The sequence below is a fragment of the Hetaerina americana genome, unplaced genomic scaffold (genome assembly GCF_022747635.1).
Source record: "Hetaerina americana unplaced genomic scaffold, ioHetAmer1.1.p SCAF_78, whole genome shotgun sequence".
Classification (NCBI taxonomy): domain Eukaryota; kingdom Metazoa; phylum Arthropoda; class Insecta; order Odonata; family Calopterygidae; genus Hetaerina; species Hetaerina americana.
Genome location: NW_027287405.1, coordinates 149150 through 174930, shown reverse-complemented (window position 1 = coordinate 174930; position 25781 = coordinate 149150). Strand labels below are relative to the sequence as shown.

At 37.8% G+C, this 25781-nt stretch overlaps 1 protein-coding gene across 2 annotated transcripts in view; it reads right to left on the bottom strand.

Annotated features, from left to right (window-relative positions):
• Nucleotides 1-786: 786 nt before the first annotated feature.
• The window catches only part of LOC139697489 (uncharacterized), a 90581-nt gene continuing 65586 nt past the window's right edge, over nucleotides 787-25781 (bottom strand). The window contains exons 1-2 of one of the 2 annotated variants that reach the window (XM_071596214.1): nucleotides 12666-12780; nucleotides 787-5449 (exon numbers count right to left, since the gene is read on the bottom strand). In XM_071596214.1, the coding sequence (XP_071452315.1) occupies nucleotides 2986-5166 (2181 nt within the window). In that variant the 5' untranslated portion in view covers nucleotides 5167-5449; nucleotides 12666-12780 and the 3' untranslated portion in view covers nucleotides 787-2985. Of the gene's footprint in view, nucleotides 5450-12665; nucleotides 12781-25781 lie in introns of those variants that run through there. The other variant, XM_071596213.1, reaches the window with a different exon arrangement.

Below are 25781 nucleotides of genomic sequence, written 5' to 3'. Positions count from 1 at the left end.
ATCAGTTTACCAAATACCGAAACAAGATCCTTATTTACTAAGGGAAAGGAAACTAAGAGTTTATGACTGTTGGTTTTTAGCATTTGCGGTGTATTTGGCGTTGTCCCTGTCCTGCATTTCCGACTATCTCTAGGTATTCAATTACTTACTTATCTGAAATATTTAGATTGCCAGTACACAAATGTAGGAGGTGAGGAGAGTCATTATATCCACTGCAACATAACCGTCTACCTCACCAGCCTCACGAGATCTCTCTCACGAGACCTCATTCACAAAATTGACGGCCAATGGTTGCTCATTAAGCTAATTATGATGAGTTTAGCACTTTAATTTTTAGCTTCATACCTGAAAAAGAAATTCAGGAAAATGGATGTTTCTATTGTAGGGCTTACGAAAGTTGAGGTAATTGAGCGATTAGATACAAACTAGAATTTTTTCAACCAGGAAGCCCATTAGTTGATCTCGTTATTTTATGCATTATTATATCATGCGTTTACTGAATTTATCTTCAAAATGTCTTGTTCATAATATAATTGATAAATTATTCATACATGAAGAAACAGCGTATATATTAAATATTACAGTTTTTTCTTTGTACCCTTACATTTTAATCCCCCATTACTTAAGTCGACTATTAATTTTAAACTGAGATATATCCATTATTCTTATTAGAATTCGTCAGTTTCGTCCTAAATTTCGATGAATTTAAAGGAGTGGTTTTGAATAAAAATTAGTAGTACATATTTATATTGTTTATTACCAATTGAGTCACACAACTGGGAATAAAATATTTACAAATAATTTCACATGTAATACATGAACGCAAAATTAATGGTTATTAAGTATTCACCGGAGTCGCCAAAATGAGAGCGCCTAAGTATTAGAGGTGCTAATATTATCAGGACATAAATGGAAAATCCTAATGAACAGTGTAAATCTCTTTGGACTGATGCATCAATGTATTAATTAATGACGCATGTATATCCAAGTCAGCATTCCTGAATGGAAATAGGCTAGAGTAATACGTTCCAAGATATGTTATGAAATGTGTTATACATAATTATAATTATAACATCAATGATTTTGATTGCGCCTGGATGAGAAATTATTCTGTGATTCCACTCAACCTACTGATGTGGATTTTGTATTCTCTTGTCAAATTCAAAAGTTTCCTTCCTATCCCTTTAATATTAACGCTGAAATTCCTTTTTCCCAGTAATGATCGTAGTTTCGTGTCTAACAGGCAGCCTGAGGGTTGACCCTAGGCGCCGTAGCTCTATAATGCCATTCAGTATTTTCTTGAATATTTCTTATACATTGAGATGCGACCTACGAGCAACTGCTATCCATGTTTTCTTCCGCCGGCTACTAACCCTCTGGGGAAACAAGTAGGGGAACTCAGTATGATCTTTTAATGCACACACCATGTCTGTGGATCCTCATATTTTAGGAAATTTTGGAACCAGATAGGATTCTTTTCATAAATTAATTAAGATGCATTGCATCACTTCTCCAATTAAAAATTTCTCTTTTCATTTTATAACTTCGCAGTCATTTAGCACTCAGTGGGATCGTCAGGAATCGCAGGTGCAATCATCAGTTCACAATGAAGCTGGTAATTTTATGCAGAATCATTCCAGGCACATAAAACTGCTTTCTTGAACAAATTATTGTACGTGGTAAAAATATGAGAGAAATAATAAGTACTGTTTCGTAAAAGATAGGTTTTGCAATTGTGTTTCTACTTATATTTCATAAATGCTTCCATATCTTAAAAGTAATTAAATGTTGTAGGCGATTCAAATATTTATATCGCTCTGATAATTATACAAATTTTCCTCATTTTATACATAATTTTGACGCTTTCATGTTGCCTCGTATTTTATATTCTCTAACACCATTTACAGGCGAGCGATTGCTGTGCTCCTGACAAAATTTAATTTCAAATTCGTTGAAGAAGATTATTCTCTATTATGAAAATTTAAGTGTCATGGGAATGATGTACCTTCTGTCTATATTAGTAACTTTGAGGATAAAATATGGCGAAAAAAATGGATAAATTGGTGCAGATTCATACTTTCTAATTTGGATAAACGCAGCGGAGAAGATACACGTTACGTGAGTAGAGATTACCCTATTAAATACTTTAAAATTTATTATTTGCCCATCCATTGAATTGTATTCTGTAAATACGACGTGATTAGATTTTTCACCCCTTATTACTCTAACTTTATCTTCATTCTAATTCAAAAGTTCTTAAGAATTTAGTGTGTTGTTATTAAATAATTTTATGGTGCTCTCAACAAAATCATCAACTTTCTTGCATCATAAAGTCCATCTTTGAACACCTCTTTCTTCAAGGCAATCATCACAAAAATTGCTATGGCACCAGTTCAGAATGCTCAATGACAATTCATATATTTATGGCAATATGAGGCAAAACTCTGTTCTTGTAAAAAGAGACAATGACTGATAACTCCACATTTATTATTATCATATAATACTTGATTTGTGATCTGATTATTATATAATATTTGATTGATGATTAAGCAGTCTTATTAAAAGGCGGAGATGCATCAACAAATGGGGAGAAATCAATAATTTTTAAACGCCACACTTTGACACTATTCAGTGAGCTGCCGAAATTTGCCAGTTTTCAATAGCAAACAGATAACTTGTGCTCTCAACTATGAGCAATTTGAGCAAATAATATCTGGGAATGATTTTATGGTTGTTGGAAATCAACCACGTGACATCGTAATCACAAAAATTCACTCTTCCTATAAGAGTTCCCAACTGCCATCAACCATATCACCGACAAGAGTAAGGTAGCACTCAGTTTTGATAATCACACAGTAATTGGACGACCAGTATTGTTCAATTCATTTTTGATTACATTTGAAACACACCGCTCTTCATTTTAGTCAAAGAAAACAATTAAGTTCAATAAACCAATATTAAAATGCCTTACATATGGGGAATGTTTCAGTCAACCACTTGAACAGTGGCAAAGGCACTAAAGGTGACTTTCTTCGGCTCCGAGCACTCTCCAAACCTCTTGTTCTTCTTAATAACTGACTTAAGGCATGATGATGTGTTAGTGGAAGAGGTGTTGTTGAAGGTCGTCAACCTTTGTTTCTCGCCGTCACTGACGAAAGAAAGCGTACCACTGCTTCCCCAACTACCACCGTATTCGTCTCCCCATCTCCGCGATAATCCACCGAGCCTCAGAGAAGTAGATGCCACGTCAATGTAACGATGAGCCATCGGTCGTGTTCTCGGGGGACTCTTGCTTCGACTCCTCCTTCTCCTGACTGCCTCATCCCACTGTTGCTGCTGAGCAAATGTTGTAGATGAAGAAAGGGGACCTGTGCGATCCCTACTTGCACTTCTTAGTCTGTTCTTATTCCCGGACCAAGTTGCTGCGGAAAATACGGATGAAGCTGTAGAACTTTTACTGGGTCCAGATCCAACAGAAGAGCTTCCAATGGATGTAGAACCTGTATTATTATTGTAGTCTCCAATGTTGACAAGAACCCAAGAGTACTGAGAAGGTGGTGGAGGATTCGGAGGTGACTGAGTAAGGGGGATGTTCACAGCAGGCCTATCGACAGATACCCTTATGTACTGTCCTCTGACTACTCTTCCTGCTGTTTCTGCTGTTCCATTCTTGTATCCATGACTATTTAGGGTTCCGCATTTGTCGTTTCCGTGTTGGGATAAATATTGCTGACACCGGTTGCCCTCGTCTTGCAAACTTCCTTCCTTGTTTCCCTTCCTAAGATAACGGCGTCTTTCCGGTCTCTGAGGTGGTGTGTCGTCGGAAAAGTTGTCTTTTGACGTGGTAAGGGTATCACTACGCCACACTTTTCTCAACTCGGCATCTTTACTGGCAGGGCCAGCCATACTGGTGTCAATCGGTGCAGCGACTAAAATGGCTGGTTGACGTTGCCTGGAGGTTACTTCCTTCTTAGCAACAGCGCCATTTTGATCAACTTCAGATCGAATGATAACTCCCTCTATTTCGCGTAATAGACGCGACTTGTTAGGAACTGTCGTGGACTGAGAATGAAGTATGTCACCAGCATCTGGGGTACTGATGCTTATGATGCTAGATGGCTCAGATTCCGAAGGTGGTGTTGAGGAATTCCCTTTCCTAGTTAACCCTGCAACCTCTATGTGAGTAACTCCATCACCGTCTACACGTTGAACGAGATTATACCTTCCAGCACTCTCTATAGATGAGTTTCCTACATTAAGCCGTCTTCCCAGTGTTGAAGTCACCTGCGATTGTGTAGAGCTAGCGGTATCCTTCCTCCTTAGGTTTTTAAACTGTTCTAATTTGACCCTAAGACTTAGCTCGTTGTAAGAATCTACTAACTTTCTCGCACTTTCCTCATTCTTGCATTCGAACACTACCGCCTCTAATCCACCTGAAGAACCAGTAGGAACCTTGCGTCCATTGGTCTGGGTTGTCACTTGCGGCTGGCCACGCTTCACCACCCACACGGCCACTCTGGGGAACGCAGGGTCAGCGTGGCAGAAGGCAACGTCTGACACTGCATAGAGCTCTCTGAGGTCATCCTCGAACCCTAATCCTTTCTTCAACCTCTCCTCCGCCTCGTCTTCAACCGTTGACGCGTCGGCAGCATCACCTTTCCTCCTCCTCCGCCTCTGTCGGAACGGAAACGTTCCTCCGACTGTCGGTGATTCGGGGTCTTCCGTATCCGAGGACGCGCTGCTGTTTGCGCTGCTTGAAGCTTCATCTGCGGCCGGGCTGGCCGGGCCACTGGGTGTCAAACGCTCTTCGCCTCCTGAGCGGGTCGAATCCGTGTCTGATTCAAACCCCTCATCACGCTGCTTACTGGAGTGAACATGGAGCCCTCGTGACCCGATTCGTAAGAGGTACGAAGAGTGGGAAGTGGACTGGTTGGGTCCCCTCTGCTGAGTATTGGAACTGTTAGACGTGGGCACAGGCCTTAGCATGAGCAGCGTCCTCACGAGACCAGCGAGCCCGGAGGCGTCGACCACACCGGACACTGGGCTCCTTCCCAACAAAATGGCCTCGATACAGGCCGATCGCGGTTCGGCAGCCCCTGGCGTTTGCCCTCCAGCATTGCGACTGATTGTGCCCGTGTTGGAGTCCTTGCTAGAAGCCTCCTTCATTTTGAAGGTAGACTTTCGATTAATTCAGAATCTTTAGCAAGTATCACTATTCCAAAATTTGACCAAACTATTTTCAGAATTGTACTCCAGCTTATTTTTTACTGTCTGTCATATTAGTGCCGTCTGCAGATACCGCATTCATTTGTGATAATTCAACTCTTAATGTGTGAGTGTGAAGGCTGCCGTGCTGTTCTGTAAATCCTTTCTTCATCTTAAGAACAGATAGAATCCTTTTCCTCTCCACCCTCCCAGAAGCAGTAGTCCACTCTTTTATCAAGTAGTCCTGAAAAACACAAAAAGGAATAAACATTAACCAAAATTATATTTAGAAAATTAAGGAAATATAATCTCTAGTTCATTGAAAAATACTTTTTGATCACCATTGGTAAATATTATGTCATTAAATTAGCATTAATTAGGTATATTTGTAATACTTTCGATACAGTCGAATAAGATTTTTACTCGTACTATGCTATTAACACACGGAAAAATATGAAACATTTCTCCCCAATAACAATGTAAGTAAATAAAAAAGTTAGTTGTAGTTTCGACTGTTAAGTGGGCATAAGAAGGAAGAAACGACTAGTTAAGGCAATCAAATAAAGGAAATTCTTAATTACGGCTTCCAAAAAAAACCGCAAGGCAATCGCAATTAGAGCTCAAAGACGGATGCCTAGAGTTGTTGGAAGAAAGTTTTAAAGTACTTCAATAACTATATGGGGAAGAGAAGGTCGCGGGGAGAAAAACATAGTATTAAGCTGAAATTTGTTTAGATTTAGCTAAGTTGATGTCAATAATACGGGTTATCGTGCTAAGCTTAAGAGGGAAGAGCCGCAGATACGTGTTGGAAATAATAATAAAAATCTTGAAACTGGGAATCATCAACTGCTCTCTTTAAAAAAAATGAACATTTGATTTTTATTCAGGAGGATAGAAATTAAGAGGAAATTCAATTTACGTAGGTCTTGCCGACGCAATAGCGTCGCAGTAAAACTGCAGCATGGCGGGGCGTGTGGCACGTTCCTGGAACCCTCAACGAGGTAACTCTTCCATAACGTCCCGCTGAAGCGATCTCGGACACCGTGCACTTGAAGGTTTTCTTTTCAAGACCGGAAGTGTGCCTGATCCGCGGCGTCCTCCAAACTTTAGACGTCGGCGTTGACAGATGCAACGGAGAAGCCCGCTTAATGCTTAGCAGACCGATTACACCAGCCTTTCTCTGTGGGCCACAGCACGTGCCCAGTCACCACCCCCTCTTTCTCTCTTACGCCACTTCACGCGAGAAATCGTGTCGAACATTTGAGGGCAATACTTCCATTTCCGTTTTCCCATCCCTTCCACTACTTGCATGCTGCGTTGCGTCAGTAACAGGAGTGTATGCATTAGTGCTTATCAAGTTTGCCGTTCTTTGCCGATTCCTTAAGGACGAGTTGAATGGAAGCCTTCATATTTTTTCAACAATTTTTCAAGAAAAAATACATACAGTTCATATGATTTAATAGTCTATTTGTTTTTCATTATTTTTCTATTTTTATTATTGAATTTTCCTCAGTGTAGGGCAAGAGAGAAAGATCAAGAGTCGTGCCTTTTGCGGTATGGACGGGAAAAAAACTGCCGCTGGTATATTCATCAATATTTCTTTAAAATCGAATTACGTTAACGTTTTGTCTACATCACTACGAGAGAATACAATATACATAGAAAAAATAACTTTCTAATGGACATCTTCTAGCTTCCTAGACAAAATATAATTACCAAAATTTGCTTCTAGAAAAGTTGCATTTTATTTATTAAAATAGCTCTGAAAAGTCTCTTTCAATTTGTATATATGTTACGCAAGTGCTCTGGGCCAGCTCAGTTAATTTTTGGTGTTCAATTTAAATACTAGCGGCGGTCGAAGCGAAGAATTCAAATTAAAAATAATTTATTCAGATTTCTATTAAGGAAGGAGAGGATAAAAAAATCCCTTCATCTTTCAATATTTGGTATAATATCCGTAGTGATTAACTTATTTGCTATCTGTGAACGTATTTAAGTACTCTCAGGGGCCAAAGAAAGGTATTAATTGTTGCCTGCCTAAACGCGCCTACACGAATATTGTGTTTCACGAATTGACAGACATTATTCATTGCTTTTACGGTGTCTCAATAGTGTCCTGTCCAGAGAACAATAACTGTCTAGCACTTAGCTCGTTGGAAAGGAACTAGAGTAACTTACGGAATAATTTTCTAAGGGTACGAGGTACCCTGCACCAAGTTTCTTTTAACCTTGTCCCTTTCCATTGGTTCTATTTAACCCATCATTCCAACTTAGGCACGCGACCTCAACCCAGAAGAAGTTGTTGTCTGAGGGAAGGATCCTAATATCTCCTTCAGTGGTTAATATTTACTAAATACTCTGCATTATAATTATCTTAATCGTACGGGTACTCAAATGAAAGACAGCAAAGACGACAATGCCTTCATAGCGTTGCCCCTTCTCATTTTACTTTGTGTATCCCCTCCTCACGCATACCTGCCACAATGCCATTCCGGCTCCGACTTTCCCTGGGACGAACTGTTACATGCTGACAGTCACATGAAATACGAATCACAGAAATCACCCATGCGCGGATGGATGGGAGCAAGGTGACCTCAAAGAGGACACCCCTCCCTTCTCCCCTTCTTCTTCTCCTCCAGCTATTTAATTCTTGTCGCCCTCGCGTATCAGTTGTCATGGCCGCGCCCAATGTACACGCCGTTGCTCTTTCTGCTCCACCCTCCCCCACTTCGACAACTCTCCCCCGTAAGGGATTCACCCCCTCCCAACTTCACCTCCAGCTAGATTTTCCAGTCCTCCACTTATTCACCCGGGTTGAGAAAGCACCGTCCTCTCTTTTCTCGTCCTTTTTCTTTCATGGTCACCAACATTCGGGAGGGGCGCTGTGACGACGTTATATAGCCGCCGGAGGGCAAGCTGGTCTTTCTCTCGGCTGTTTTTTTCACATCTTCATGTGTTGGATTTTCACTTTGAGTGTACTGTTCCTCAGCCTAAGTAACGCTTTCACCGAAAATATGTATTTTTATTTAATAAGGACACCAACAACAGGTCAATATTCATACGAACATAAATCCAGATTATCCGTCAGCTGTGTAAAATTTTAAAAATATTTCTTCTTATATATTCGCAACTCAACTTTAGACTTGTTAGTTAGATTGTATACCTTGTGGATAATCATAAGGTATGTATCAATAGATGTGTCAACATCTTCCTTAAATATGTCCTGTAAATACAACCAATGGAGGTTTAGTGTCCTGCATGATTTGGGAGACAAAGGAAGTATGGTATGGATATTCAGATTCATTTAGATTCGTAAAGTCTTAGTTCTAATAGTTTTTCTCAGAATTCACCGAATTTCAATTAGGTTTATCATTAGCTTCCTAATCATTTCATGTAGTGTTAGAGGACTGCAATAATTCTTGATCGCTAAGACTTCCATTCCCTAAGCATTGTCATGCGATGTTATTAGGTGAGATTTTTCACTCTTTTCCTGGGAATGCATAGCCAATTTGTCTCGGTTTTATTCTATTTTCTGCATGCGACTTTATCATTTAGTTATTAAATTAAAATCCCATTATTTTAATGAAGAACATAAGTAAATCTGTGAAAAATGAAATTAGAGCGGTAAGATCCTTTTGAAAACTGTTCATGATCCACATGCTGGGTTCATAATTCGAGAACTCAGCTGCCAATGAATGGATAACAATTATTATGCTTAAAAAATGAATTTTACACTTATTGACCTTTAAAATTTATTCTTAACACTATATATGTTACCCAAAATAGTAATTAGTGTCATTATAAAGTGCTGGCATATATATTTAATTTTTAATGAAATTTTAACGTCAATCTTTGATGCTTTAGTAGTCTGCGATGAACATGAATTTCAAGATTAAGAAAAAACGTCATGTTAATACAATCAACGGTATTGGAACTAAGGTGACTTACGTGTTTTGCAAAGTTAATGATGGCGCGTTTTACAAAGCGAACACCTGAAGTTTTTGAAAGCCATCCTGCTTCCCTCACATAAGGGAACAAAGGACAACCATCACTATTTGACCCCAGTAACAAAAACTTCAATGACATATGGTAAAAATAAGCACACCGTAAAAATCGGGTATAAAAATTTGGTCACAATTTAATCATTAATATGGCCTCCTCTTCTAGACAGATATTCTTTCCTCTCCTTTATTTATCTTTTTCGAAGTTTACCGCGTCATCGAGAGTTTTTCTGAAGTTATATGACATACTGTCGACCCCGGAATTATTCTACTTCATCAGGGTCCACAATAGCCTTTATCAATGTCTTCTGAGGAGGATCTTGACCTGGAGAACGTCTGAAGTTGAACCAATGCTCTTATCATTTTTATCATTTTCTTTTGGTGCTTCTCGACGCGGCGAAATTTTCTCAAAAACTGTGCCAGTCAATCTTCTTTCACTTAAACTCTTTTACGGGTAAAGATGTTCTAGAAGATATTAAGGGCATTCCGCAAGCATATTGGGACGAAGTAGAAATGATAAACTGAAATAATAATGTTCTGAAACACATAGGCACACCTTACTACGAGTACCTACTACACGGCGAGCGTGTCATTAGGTTTTCTGTTGATATTTTAAAATGAAACGTAAAAAATAATTCATATAGTGAGATTATCCATAGAAATAAAAAAATCCACACGAGTTAATAAACCCTCATCCTAGGCACTGATTACTGATATTATCTAAGTTCACCTGTTTACACTGATTTTAAACTCGAAGTGCAGTATATATGTACTTAGTATAGTACAACAAGAACATTTGTTTCCCGTGCATAGGCAGCAAAACCATCAATCAGTACCGATACATATTAATACCGAATGCCGCCATTAATATTTTAAGTTCATTATAAGTAAATGTATGCCAACATCAAAACCTGCATTACCTGAAAAAAAAACATATTCGCATCCAGGAATCGAGCATATACTTGGAACTTATTAATGGTTTTTTTAAGTCAAAAGTTTGTAAAATTGGAATGTGTACGATGACTTCCGAGAACATCTCCTGCGAGATAGAGATGTGTGTCCGCAGCAATCTAGGATGATCTGTAAATGACCTCCCGCAAAAGTTGACCGCATCCAAGAAAATATTTACGACGAGCGTTATATTTAGCACTTAAGGCATAATTGATGCTCGTAGTAGTGGGTCCCATTCTAGCTAATTTGAATGTTAAATGTACCCTGCTCAAACATGCGAACACTTAGTCCCTTAAAAAAAATGTAGCCCCAAAGGTGGCGTGTGGAAATTGAAAACATTTCTAGAGCGTAAAGGAAACAAAGGGTAATGACTCTAAGCGTCTTAGGTCAATGTAATGAAGGGGGCTGCCGAGAAAGTGGAATGAGATGGGTGTCGGAGGTTGATATGAGCGAACGACTGCGACTTTTAAGCGGAAGAAAATGTAAGAAAGATGGCAAGGATTAATGTACTTACTCATCGGTTTTGGAAGAGCATTAAACGTATAAGTAATTTAGAATATTCGAGAATTTAGTTTGATAGAATTTGTGGAGAAATGTGCATATTTTTAGTTGGCGCCCATAATATTCGTTTCGAAGATAGTTTTTCTCAATTTCAAGTAAATTACCTCGTATATTAGTAATAAAAATTAAATTTGTCTAAGATCATGTAAGATGATTCCACCCTGATGACTGGCTTATGAAGTTTAAGTCGGTGTGGATATTATAAACCCAAATCATATTTCAGGTAGTGAGTGCATATGTTGATTTGTAAAATGGTCAAATTAATTTGACGAGAAAGTTAACCACTTGATTTTTTTTCAATGGTTTAAAATTCAAAATTAAACTTAACTCTAATAGCTAAACAGCGATCATCTATCCATATTTTAATTAAAATTAAGTATAGTATACCGGTCAAGACAGTACTTGCTCGTTTCACTATCTAAGATCCCTATAGTTCTATGCTTCACCTAACGCGGAACTAAATAAGTACTCTAAATGCTGCATTACGATAAACCATCATTAAACTAAACATAGCTCCAGTCCCCTTTCTTTTCGTCCAACATGGCTAATATATCTACTTCTTTTACTCAAAATCCTCGTTTTATCACCATCTTTAATATTCCAATGATAACACAATGGCACTGCTTTCATTTTTCTTCCCGTATTCGAATTTCTCCCGAGAGTCATCTCTCTTCGTCTATCACGCGGGAGAGCACTATTACCAACAAAATCTGTACAACCCAAACAAGTAGTCGGGGAACTGACTCATTTTTCAAAATCTCACTTCATAGCATTCCCATACTTTTATTCCTTTCGAAATCGCCCTTTCACATGAAGAAAACAGGAGGTGAAGGGAGAAAATGCGGTATGGGTTTGGTCGGCGGGAGAGGGCGAAAAGGAGAGGGACTGACGGAGAAGGAAAAAATCCAGAAGAAAGGGGAAGGAAAAGGGATAAAAAAAAGCATGGGTGTGAAACGGAGAAGGAGGTGGAGGAGGGTAGGTTGGGTCGGTAAAAATGGGTAGGCCGAAGCCGTCCTCACTCGTGAGAAGGACCTCGAGAGTGAAATCAGTAACCACCATGCGGGCAGGTGGGTGCTCTAAAAGCCGCAGAAGTCACGGGTCCTGATATCTGGTTTCTTAGCGGGGTCCCGACAATCGGAAAAAATAAATTTCTCTTGGAATTCACGCGGCGAGTTGAAGGCTTGGGCCATAAAGAAAAGCAACACTTTATCTGAGAATGTACATAGCCGCCAGAATATATTTTTTTTGTACCTTACCGCGCGCATGACAATTGAATTGAATGAAAAATTAATTCTGATGTGGAATCCGTGGTGTAGAATGCAAAAATCATCCGGGTTTGAACATCGAGTTGAGATCCTCATGTGGTGGCATTGTGAATTTGCCTATTTCAGTTTTTGATTTCTTGCATAGTGTATCGAGCATGACGCTAATCATTACACGCCACAGATGAAATGTTTTTAAAAATTATTCATTTAGCCTTATCTGCAACGTTTTAGCTTTGCATGAAATTTTTTATTCCAAGCATTTTTGGATAATGTGTTTTTTTCGAAATCTAATAAAACTTTATTTCGCTTGCTGCTTTCTAAATACTACTGCCAATTCTACTAAAACTCATCTATTCGATAGAAATTATGTAACTCATAGCTTTTAAATAGTTTTCTGAATCAGCTGTTGAACATAATAGATTATGCTTATTTTTGCCACACCTTGAATTCCATTTTAAGTAAAATAAAACTTATATGGTTATACATACACTCTCCAAACTACCTAGATTGATAAAACAATGGAAGTATTTGGCTGAATAGACGGCAGCCCACAACATTTTCTAAAAAGATTCATTAAGATTACGTTATAATTTTACAATTATCCGAAAGATTTATCAATTTGGCGTTTATTTTTTCGCAGTACTTAATAAAATTTGCTTACAACGGTTAACAGTTCACTTACTTTCTCTGTCGCTTAAATGTTTCTCCTGTTTTCCATGAATTTTTCCTTTTTCACGGTGTTCCTCTCAGGTCTTCTGATAATACAAACACTATAAGAGTTTCTAGTTTTTAAACAGAACCACTCATCTAGATGGAAGAACACAAACACCAGTTGTTGAATAGATATTTTTTCTCAGCCAATCACATGCGTACTCAGTTAAAAAGGTATTTCTTCCACTTTCTTGGACGCAGATCCAGAGTTTTACGGATGGGCACAGTCACTCACTCACTTGAATAACCAAGCTTACCTATGTATATATTTTTATTTCATGAACCACTTCCCATATGTCTTTCTCCTACTATTCTTAGCATATACGAGAAATGCTTAACAAATTTTCTTGCTCTCCTGATTCTCTGTCGCTGAGACTGTAGGTGGACGACGAAAAGGCCGAGCTGCAGACGTTCCGCCCCTATTCACCGGTGACAGCATAGTCTTTCAACATTCAGGAATATATAACAAGCGTTGTATTTGTAGAAAAACTCTTTGCCAACACTTCCTTCTGGATCTGCAGGTGTTCCCAGCGTAATTTTGACGCAATAGAAAACGATTGAGCAGTCCAATTAATCTCCGTACCGCACGAATTTTTGTCAGGGGATGATATGGCGCGAACCGCAGAAATTCAAGATCAAGCAGACGAGTGCGTAGTTCCCGACGTGGCTCCAGTCCGTCTCCTTCCAAGGCGGCTTCTCTTCCCAGGGGAAACACACCCGTTTCGCATTCACGTTCGATGAGTTCAGGAGGGGGAGTGCCGGGCGATGATTTCAACCTCGGATATATATATTTCGAGTGGTGCGACAATTAGCGTCAATATCCAACGCTTGTGAGAGGCGATGATGGGATCACGTGATTTATGCCTCGCCAATGGAAGTCGGAGACCGCAGTTCTGCCCCCCTGCCCGTCCTCGTCAGGGCACGGTTGCTATATCCCGACGTCGCGGGTGTAAACAGTGAGAGGTAATGGGGAGAGCAAGCGGTGGGTGCCGCGGAGAGGGGAGTCGCAGGCGGGTGTCAGGGGATCAGCGGTTGGAGAATCCACGGCGAGGATGGAAAGACGCCCGATGTCGGAATGCGTGAGAGTGGTATTAGCATAGTTGTTCGGGGGAGGGGAGGTGGAATGGTGATCGCTTGCGAGGGCCAATCGCACCGTTCGATAGGTGAAAAATTGTCGTTGCGACTGTCGCCATGGCGACTAGCATATTGAAGTGTCAGAAGAGAATTGGGAATTTCAAATACTTAATATTTTCCTCATTCACTGTTCATTGTACGATGTCATGGATTAATGTATCAATACATGAGTTTTAGTCTTTAAATATTAAGTATGGTGATGATAGTTACATATTTTTTCCCTCCATATTTTTCTGTGATATATTGATAGAAACTTTCGATTCTTTGAGGCCTATTAATATCACCTATTTTTATATGAAATACATTACCAGGAAGTAATATGTTTTTTCTATTTCCGTTATTTAAATGCCGCTATACCCACTGAACTATCTTATTATGAATGTGGAATAACTTTCAATAATCAATACCTAAAGCATTAATTAGCCTGCTCTTTTATATAATTTATTTGGTTTATAGCCGGTCATTCATGGAGAGAACCTAATTGATATGAAATTAGAGCAGGTTATAAAGCAATGGTGGGTCGTTATTGAAATTTATATTAGTTTTCATATTGCTGGTAATTTATTTAAATAAAATATATAAATAAATATTAATTATTTAAGTCACCATGCTTTGCCATCATAGACAGGAATACGTAGAATCGACGAGCATCCATAGGACTATTTGTGTGGGTCGCCCTTGAAGACAAAGTCGTAAAAAGAGAAAAACTTATTTGTTTCTCGAATCTGCCTAAATATTCATAATTTAATATGTATGGTAAATTTCCGTATCACTTATGCCAACACCAATATAGTTATATTCAAATAAATTCATCACAAAAACGTTTTAAGCCGTAAAATCAATTTTAGTGTCGTTTTTAGTTTCGCTGGATCGAAAAAAATTTCCTGATATCAGTTTGTTTACAAACTCAGTCCTGGTACTGATCTTAAGATAACAATTTGTAACCACAAATTGTTTGATTTTATTAGTTGAAGATCAATAGCATACTGATCTGAAGCGAAAATAGCGTTTTAATATTGCCGCCCTATATATTTTTAATTTTATTTATTGCATGAGTAAATATTTTGCCTCTATTATAAACACTTGAGAATGATCGAATGTGCGCCGCGATTTATACAACTCCGTAGGCAATACCGTTTCACGTTTAAATGCTTTATTTCAACTGATCAAGGTTTAGACATATTTAACGATCCATTGCGAATGAGTTTTGAAAATCACGTAAACCTTGAAAAGCAGTTCACCGTATGTATATTTGCGAGATATCTCAACCATGATAGTTACCTATTTGAAGAGAAAATTTACTATCTACTTATATTTCGGGAAAACCCTCGCATAGCTGCGCATCGAAAGTAATAAATAGCTACTATGATGCAGTCGGGTGAATTAGCGGATGATATGACCTTCTCGTTTCGCATGGTATCTGCGCAGAAAGCGTAAGATCTCGAAAGACCTATCGCTCATTTCAAATGATAAACTATTTGGATTATTAAAATGCTATTATTCTTCGATATTTTGATGCATATTTTTGTTAGGAACAAATAATAGCGTGTTGGAGGAAACACTAAATGGATTAATAAATTAAAAATAATTAATGTTATATATTACATTAATACAAGTTCACAGCTCTAGTATCAGCAACTCTGGAAACTTTATTGGTACATTAAGCATTAGACACAAAAGTCATTTAGTCGGGGATTTTTGTTAATGATGGGGGACTCAAAACACATTTTTTCGTCATTAGATCCGTATCTGAAAGTCAAAAACATCACGGTGGGAAAGATATTTATTTTATGCCATTTGAGACAGTAATAGCCGTTTCGGTTCAAATAAATTTAACAGTTGAATTATGATGGTATTTTTTCTTGATGAATTCCCGGCGGACTAAATACAAAGTATTAATACTAAATGTTACTAGTCAACGTCAAAATTTTCCTGAAATTTTTTATGTGATTTCTTCTGGAATATTAATATTCAATTATTTACCGGCCGTAGTATTAGCTTTTTGTTCCGGTTGCTGATTTCCCCTCACATTTCGTTTGGTATTCGTATTAAAAATTCCATGTGAAATGAATATTCAGTTAATAGAAGTATTTGAATTTTTTTAAGACGCTATTTTTCTCTCATATTGATTTATTCAAGTACAACCCTTCACGTACTCAGGCAGCACTTTAACTAGGTGGATATCGGACTAATCGCGTGTTTCAATTACGTAGCCCCAGCTAATGAGACCCAATTGGTGTATCGTCGCCACATTTGAGGCAAGATAATCGAGAAGCCACGGATCGTAAATGAGTAAGCATCAGTGAGAAATCCTCTTCTGAATATAGTTAGGAAGAAGCGAAGAAATTCAATATGTGGCAATGTAAGAATGAGTAGAATATGTCCATTTCTATTCCATTAAATTAAGAAATCTCAAGCTCATCAATCGACTAAATGACCGGTTTTATTTTATTCTTGAAAAACCAGTACTCCGATATTTTTCTGCAAAAAATAGTATTGAAGTCATGCTAAAAAATCTCTTGCTTCCTAAGTGATCCTAAGTAAGCGATCCTAAAATCTGTGATAATCACGTAGCATTGGTATTTGCCTTTGAAGGGCGTTTCACAATATAATCTCCTGAGAGTTTCAAGGAAAATGAGTACACGAATAAGCAGTCTTCAGGGAGAACAAGTCGTAATTACGTTAACAGAAGAAATCAGTTCATGTTGCTTGAGGTTAAAGATGAATTGGTCAATGTTGCCTAAGCATAAACTTAATTAGGATTTTCTGGAGACATTGGTCGTATCACACTTCGGCTCGGTGCCACTACGCATCCTTCCTCCAAAGAAAATTCAAGAAAAACACTCGCTATCTTTATTTCGTTCCTTTTGAGGGTTGTGAACCATCATAATTTGACACAAACTATGCAGAAAGTTAATGGAATAAACATATTTAGAAGTAATTTGTTTGAGTATTGATTAAAAACTAAAGATTTGTTAATATTGTTACATTTGAGGGAGTTCACAGATTTAATAAATTAGTAATTTGGGAAATTTTGTGTCATATCAATCAGCTAATATAGTTTTAGCGTTTTGCAATTCTAGAGCTAGCAATAGGTAAAACGTCAGCATATTTCATAACTAGCTTGAGATGTTTTATCTCTTCTTAGATTTGGTATCCATGTAAGTGACTATTAAACTTGTCGCTCAATTTGAACCTCAAATTATTCTTGAGGTAATTTTTGTATTGATGTTTAATTGGCTGCTATCGGCTATTTTCTTTCAGCGCACTAACACAAGCAAACATGTCCGCTTTCAGTGTGTGAGCAGAAACCGTGCCTTCGCGCTATTAATTTGGCTGTCACGCAAGGGATCAGCTGATTCTATGGCCTCATATTTGGAATTTTCATCTCCCACTGACCACGGATAAGCGGAGATTCCACACAAAGAGAGCGAATGACTCAGGCTATCCTTGGGCACACATACAACTTATTAAAGGTAAGAATAAGGATATTTGGGCTGAATTTCGGAGGAGAACGCTCAACGTAATTGTTATACATTTTCAAACTAGTGGTAAAGATATGCATTTACTCAGAGGTGAGTCCTGAATAAGAATAAATATGTGATCATGATAAGATAATGGACTAGTACACATGAAATATACATTTTGTCGTAAAATATGTGAGTAATCAATAAATTAGAGCATTCCTGGTGTACACCCATGATTCATCCGATTGAAGATAGGTTTATGCGGAGGAACTGGACCTGGCCAACGTGGGAAGTTGCACAGCATAGTTAAGCTCTAAGTGAAATGCCTAAGTTAGAATTTGAATGTACTCCATCTTTACATCACAGTATTTTGGGAAACTCTAGCATTTATTTTTGGAAGCATCTAAGCTTCGAGTAACGAATAGTTTCATGCCCTTGCTGAGTTCTACTCCAGGATATGTTAGTTCAGCAGCTCCACGGGTAGAGTGCGATTTCATGAGCTAGATAAGTGGTTAGCGGTAGCAAATAAATTGATTTAAGTTTAAATTCCTAATAATAATTCTAAAAACGCCCATATTCTACGAAATATAGCGTCTTCTTATTTTATTATTAAGGTTAAGATGTGGGTCAGCTTTGCGACTTGGAGACATTGTTAATAAAATTGTTTATTATCATTAACCGTTTGTCCACTTTTTACCGTCTGCAAGAAAAAAATCCTTCATTTCTAATGACATGGTTATTTTACATGAATTCCTATGACTTAGTTCACGGCATTGCATCTCAGTTATATCAGAAGTAAATATAAATCAAAGACTCCGTGGTCTATGTTATAAACATATTGAAAATATTGTAGGCGGAGCGGAACACTAAAATCTAATTGATGGGTATACCGTTACCTTTTGTGTCTCTGAAGGAATGAACTTCCTGCTTTAATTTTCTTTATAGCGTTTGTCTACCTATTTACAGGTACGTGGGATTTTTCCAAGGAATATAAGCAGTTCGAATAAAATCTTTCTCGGAAAAAAGTGAAAGGTTCACGATTCTTGTTCTGCAAATGAAGTTTTAGAATAGATAGAAAAGGAGAAAATATGTAGACAGGAATGTTATGGCCATTCGAGTCGACAGTAGTGCTTTTTCTTTGATGCATTAAAATAATAAAACCAACTTTCTCTCAACCGGGTAGACGATTAATTATTCCTTGCATTTCAAATTCCGGAAGTAAAATTGCTTTAATGGTTCATGAGGACAGCTTAGACTTAATTCAGATTTCCTTGGTGACATTAGCAATGTGGCTGATTTGATTTGGTGAAAGGGATCATAAAGTTAACGTTATTGGAAAATTATCTGCAAAGTTGTTTTATCATATATAATTTTCCCTTACTTTGCATGTTCTAAGACATTATTACGACGTGAAACCAACTTAACCTACCGACACGATAGCCAGCGCGAATCAAAGCAGCAGACAAGCGACGTTCAGTCAGACATACGAACTCGTACTTATTTCATCACTTTCTTATATCACGAGGCGCCCCGACAATGTTGGGTCTGGGGACCAATCAGATGACACCTGAGCCGTGGAGACGGGTAAATAAATAAATATATTTGAAACTTTTTGGCGGAACGGCAATCAGCCCTGATGACGATGACCGAGTCGGGAATCGAAACGTCGGCAGCTATGGAGCCATTGACCCGGTGGAAGACCCGAGAAGAATTCACCCAACTAATACGCCGGGAAAGCACCAAATCTTTCAATGCTTATTTCAGTTGAGACTGATTCGTAGCGTATCTTTCTGATGAAGGTGGAGCGGGACACCAAAATGTAGGTGATGGGTGTAATATTATCTTTTGTGCCTCTCATTTATCAACATTTATGTCTCTCATTCGTCATCGATATTAATGCACATCACCGCTGCATTCAATAATTGTTTCTGCTTGTGTCCTTTTATATTTTTATTGATAGTAGAAGCAGTATATCTTCATCGGCAAAATTGTTGGCTTGACCAAGTATGATGAGAAGTACGAGCTCGTACATGCATACACACAAAATATAATATATTAAGGCTATGTTGATGAACTAGAAAATGATTATAAAGTATAATTAATTGGGAAGTAATTCTAGAACTACGCAGCAAAGGAGTATCTAAATCATATGGGACATTCTCTATCAGATATGTAATGATTATATCTTAGCTTTCTTGGCGAAATTCACGGTCGAGTAGTAAGTTTATCGAATTATTACTCTTTAGATGGAAGAGAAAAGTAAAAATAAACCGCTTTCTCGATAAAAATTAATTAAATATGCGTGGTGCAAATAAATCTTTCGCATAAATGAGTTTATGACTGTCATTTCTTGAAAATTACTTCCGACTAGAGAGACATTCTTCTACCTCTACGGTGCCCTCAAGTGACATTGTGAGCCTGCATGCTTTCTTCGTGGAGTTAGGGTGAGGATCTTGTGTTTAATTACCGTCAAAGAGCGGGATTTAGCTCTAAAAGCTTTCTCTTTCTTTCTCTCAAGAGATGACCGCGTTCCCTTCTTATCTCCGTCGCTGCCCTTTGTTTTCTGCGAGAAAGCGCTTCCGAAGCCATCAGAGGTGCTTCTTTCCCTCGCTGTGGAATCGCGATTCGCGGAATTTCAACTTCCGTTTGGCGAGAGAGATATGAACGAACCGGCGGTGGCAAAGACGGCGAGGCGAATAAAAGAATTCCAGAAGTAATATCTCAAAGCGTTGATGCAACGGCGGAAGTCTAATTTCACGCTGCCCGCCCAGATGTTAATCTCAGCGCATTTTTTCAGAAGCCCGAAGTTTCATTTAATCCAATAGAAAATTCTTTGTTGGAGAGTAAATTTACTTATCTCTCATCAGTTTTAGGTGAATATAACTTTAAAATTTTTCTATCAAGCCAATTTAAAATTTGACTGTGGTGCTTCCAAGTTTAGTGTCTTTTTCCTCCGTAATGTAGGGTGCTCTCGACCTCGCGCTCCTTATGCAGCTCACACTTTCCTTTTCAACTCTTCGTATTCTAATAAATTTTCAAAATAAATACCGAAACGATGATGTGAATGTTATGTTTCCTGAAAAGTTCTTATATTAATTGTCAGTTAAGGCTGATAGAAGTTAATTTATAAAAGCTAATTAAATTTCAGTTAATTTTTTGAGTACTGTCAATATTTTATAAATTAATTTCTATGCGTACATACTACCTTGATCAAAAAGTTCCCGGAATAACCACCGTGTGGCGCTCCCATCGTTCCGATTTGAGTTCTGTTTTTTTTGTTAAATTGGTACATCTGTTGTTGATATTCCCTTTATATCTTAGTGTCATAACTTGACATTTGCAAAAGTTACGTAGCCAAGAGTACATCTATCTCTGTGTGTGTTGGCGATTTTTTACAATTGCAGAAATGGATTTAAATTTGCAACAACGAACTTGTATTAAATTTTGCGTAAAAAACGGATTTAGTGGCGCACGGACGTTGGAAATGTTGGAAAAGTGTTTCGGCAACGATTCTCTAAAAAAAACGGTCGTTTACCAGTGGCACGAGCGGTTCAGAAGTGGTCGTGAGTCAATCGAAGATGATGAACGCAGTGGCAGACCATCGACATCGAAAGTCGGTGAAAAAATTGATAAAGTAAAAGAAATGTTGGTCAATAACCGCAAATTAACCATCAGAGAAATAGCGGAGGACTTGAACATTGCCTATGGATCCGCCCAAGACATTGTGGTTAATGATTTGGGTTTCCGTCGTGTAGCAGCAAAGTAAAGACCTCAATTTCATGCAAAAAAGAGACCGTGTTGACGTCGCAAAAGACATGATTTGCGAGGCTGAATCCGATCCCACATTCATCAAAAGGATCATTACTGGAGACGAGACGTGGGTTTATGAGTACGACACGCAATCCAGACATCAGGCAAGTGAATGGCGTTCACCAAATGAGCCGAGACCAAAAAAACCACGTCGTTTTCAGTCAAAAAAGAAGGCAATGCTGACGGTTTTCATGGATTACAACGGTGTAGTGCATCATGAATTTTTGCCAGAAGGCCAGACAGTAAACAAAGAGTATTATTTGGGCGTTATGAGACGTTTGCGTGAAGCAATTCGCCGAAAGAGACCAGAAATGTGGGCAGAAAACTCGTGGATTTTGCACCATGATAACGCACCGTCGCACAGTGCTATCATTATTCGTAATTTTTTGACGAAAAATGCAACAAATACCATCCAACAGCCACCGAATTCACCTGATTTGGCTCCCTGTGACTTCTTTCTGTTCAATCGAGTTAAAAAACCATTACGGGGAACGCGTTTTAGCAGCCGAGAGGAAGTAATGGAAAAATCGCAGGAAGCACTGATGGACATACCGAAAACCGAATATAAAAAATGTTTCGAGGATTGGATCAAGCGCTGGCATAAGTGTGTTGCAGTCGATGGGGATTACTTTGAAGGGGACAATATAGATTTAGATGAATAAACTTGTATTTTTAATTTTCTGAATAAATTCCGGGAAATTTTTGATCAAGGTAGTATATACATTATTTTAGGGGCGAGGGCTACGGATTTAGAGAGAAAAGGTACGGAGTGTTGTTGGCGTGACAAGTGAAAACTGTTAAAGTGAGTAGTACATGTATAAGTACTTTTATATTGCATGCGTGACCGGTTTTAAGCTGGCTGAAGCGCTGAATTAACTTTTCAGAGCGTTGATGTCAATTTAAAAAATATCAATATGGATTCAAAAGAGTGGGAAGGGAAAGAAACCAAGAAGAAGAAGTTGGGGGTGCAATGAATTGAGCTGCCTTTGAGACCTAAGATAGTAGTTGTCTTCAACTTAGTGGACAAATAAAAGTTTGTCTTTAGCGATAGGTGTACTGAATTTGCCCCAAAAAATGTGGGTGTATTTCTATGCCAAGGTAACATCAATTTAATTGTCTTTTCTCAGAAAATGTAAATTATTGATGAAGTGAAGCTGTTTTATGAAGACATTTCCTATTAGTTGGATAAATAAATTGGTGGAGGGGGGCTGGGCTGGCACGTGGTTTTTGATGCTAGCAGGGATATTGATATCACGTATACGTACGAGATATTGATATCACGTATTTGATGGATTATAAGTCCTTATAACCGTGAGTGGAGGTTCAAATAGAATTTATTTTTCGTCAAGATGATGGATCGTAATAGCATTACGGCTAAATGCATCTGTTTGAATGAATTTGACCATTACTGTTTCCCTTGAATGAATCACGGATAAAATAGGAAAGGGATTTGATTTGAACGAAATTCAGTTTATTACTAAGGATGAGGGTAAAAAGAAACTTAACATTTCTACAGTAAAGAATTTGAAGTGTTAAGTTTATTTCCCCCTCATAATGAAGGAATTCCACAAGGTTAAACCTGAAAATGTTATGTTTATTAGTAAGGAATTTAATTAAGCAGGAGTATTAGTTCTGGAAAAAGTCGGGGGTCGGGGATTTCTTGGCATATAGGTAACTAAGAAGTAGGCGGATCTTGAGGCTTGAAGGAAAAAGAGGAGCGAGATGGTTTGGTGAAAGTTTTTCTATTAGGCTCCTATTCAGTTAGAAATGAAAGAATAACTTTTTGTAATGGTGGATTAAATTCGAGAGAAAAGAGTAAAGCACGGAGACACGACGATAGGTTTCGGATCTGCCGTTTTTATCCTAACAAGTCAAAAGGTGACTCTTTTTCTTCCGTGGTGATTACGATGCTGAGGTTCTATAATTTTACACCCAGGCTGTAACAAACAAACTAATCTGACTGCCGAAGGTGCTTGACCTCGCTAACGAGGCTGAAAAATTCTGGAAGGGTATTTGACCAATAAAGATCGCCAGAATATTGAGCGCATCAATGAGTGTCCTTTTGATAAACGCTCCTATCTTCGAACATAGCCTTCTTTGCACTTTCTCTCGCAGACATTTTTCAAATAAGCTCTCTTACCGCGATTCTAATCCCAACCCAAATGAAGAAGATGAATGGTGCATAATAATTGAAATCGTGAGGCTAATAATAATACTAAATATTTTATAAATCTGTTTATATGCGGAGTAACTTGATTAAATGACGAAAACTCATAACTGCTTTTATTTGGCATAGCTCTCATACTTGCAAAACCTTCACCAAAACAGGAATTTAAACATCGAACGCTCAGCCTTCGCAGCATATCTTTTCATGCATATTCATTTCTCTAAATTTTAAATGCAAATGGAAAACAAAAATGTTAGCAAAAAAATAGTTTCTAAAGATTTTTGCTACATCTTTTCTCAAATAGGAATCCTCTTTGCTAGAGTCATAAACCAATTCAATGCCATATACAATAATGCAATGTCCTCTTCTCATTATGATAATTCTGAATATGAATGGCAATATCAAGTACATTGAAAATTCTATCCTTAGCTGTCATGATTTTCAAACTTTGGCATGTCTTTGCACATTTAATCGCTCAAAAGTAAGATAAATTGATCAAGACCATAAACCGAATTTCAATTCAATGAATTCATGAGACGCTTATTGCATAAAATTATTTTCACCATGGAGTAATAAAACCCATCGCCCTTCATCGCAGTTGCTGTCTTTCAACGCTCTGCTCAATTCTCATTTCTTCTCGTGACATCTCTTCTTTGTTTTCCTAAGTTCCCATTGTCTCCGGAAGAGAGCACAATCGTCTCACGGGCCCATGTCTTTCTTTCACCCTCTCTCACGCAGTAGGTCACACTCACGCGAGCATAATAGGCTGCCTTTCCTCAGAACCTCTATGCTTCTTCCCATTTCTCGTTACCTTCCCATCTCACGGACGAAAAATTCAGTTCTTCAGTTCAGTTCACATAACCGAAATTTTCTGTATTTTTGGATCGCAATGCTCAGAGGCCAGGCACGTGAAACTTATTTCTCGAAGCATGAGGTATATTTTTGTTGATGGGGTAGTTTATTAATGGTAAAATATTGTGTTTGAAAATTTTTCTTCCCGATTCAGCCTTATTATGAGTATTATATGCTGGAGACGGACCGACAGCCCATCGCATTTATAGTAACATAGGTTGTGGACTAGAGCATGGGAAATTTTTATTCTCCAGAGAATATATTTATTCTCAACTGATAGTTAGTATGATATATACTCACACATGTATATGGCACAATAGAACACAAAATAAAACAGGTAACACAAAAAACATTCGGCCTTCTCCGAGGCCTTCTTCAAGTAAGACTCTCGAGTCTTACTTGAAGCCGAAAGCTCAAAAGGCCGCTTGCGCAGAAGGCCGAAAGCTCAAACAATCTAAAATAAGTGTGTCCTCTATGTGTTATGAGTTACCTGTTTTATTATGTGTTTCATCGTGGCGTTCTATTGCTCTCTCGAGTGCTTCTATATCATATATATATATATATATATATATATATATATATATATATATATACATATACATATACACATATATATATACAAATATATACATGTATATATATATACACATATATATATATACAAATATATACATGTATATATATGTTCTATAGTTACCAATAAACACAGTAAACAACCCGAAGGTCAGTTTGGTAGGTGGTGATAAAGTTCACTCAGTACTAAGCCCGACGGCGTGTAATATCTACAATTACAGAATTCATATAATAATTCATCATTCACTTAAAAATTCTTAATTTCTGTGTCTTCCTCTTTTTTCCATCCCCAGGGTATTGTCTCGCATAAATTGCATTGCAGAAGACCACTTTATTTACGTAGGTAGAATCAATATTGTTGGTTTACTATTCTGCCGTGTTTTTAAATATATACTTTCTATGAAAAGCTGAAATATCTTCTCGTAAGATATTGTGGGTGCGAATACATGCCAGATATGCGTGACTTAAAAGATTTTTTCAAGTAAAATTTAACCGTAGATGTATTTGGGAGAGGAAAAATAAAAAAAATTCAGTTGTTTAGTGCGGCATATTTCATAAACCCAATCTCTAAAAGATATTATGCTAAAACCTTTATCTAATAAAGTCCTTATACGTGTGTATTAGAAATTGCCTATCTATCCATTAGTATGATATAATTTCAGCGACAGAAATAACAGATTACTGTTCCATTGCCACCGATTCTCCTCCATCGCTATCATTCTTACATGGCGTGCCCCAGTTCTCAAAGAACATCATCATCTAACCAACCTACATCTTTTCTGTCCAAGAATCACCCTTCAGAGCCGATCTTATTTTGGCCTGACTTACGTCATCGTATAATTATTATTTAGCAATATTTGTGATTCCCTATTAAATTTATAATTTTTAGTTCTCTGAGAACTTTTTACATTGGTTACAGAATATTACACAGACGTTGCTGAACTATGAAGTTTTCGGACTTATGAACCCCATTTAGAATAGACAAGATGATGAATTACAAAATTACAGAGTCAATAGATACATCGTTTTGAAAATTCATGAATTCAGGCACTAAAATTTGCATTACCATTTTTTGGTTAACTAT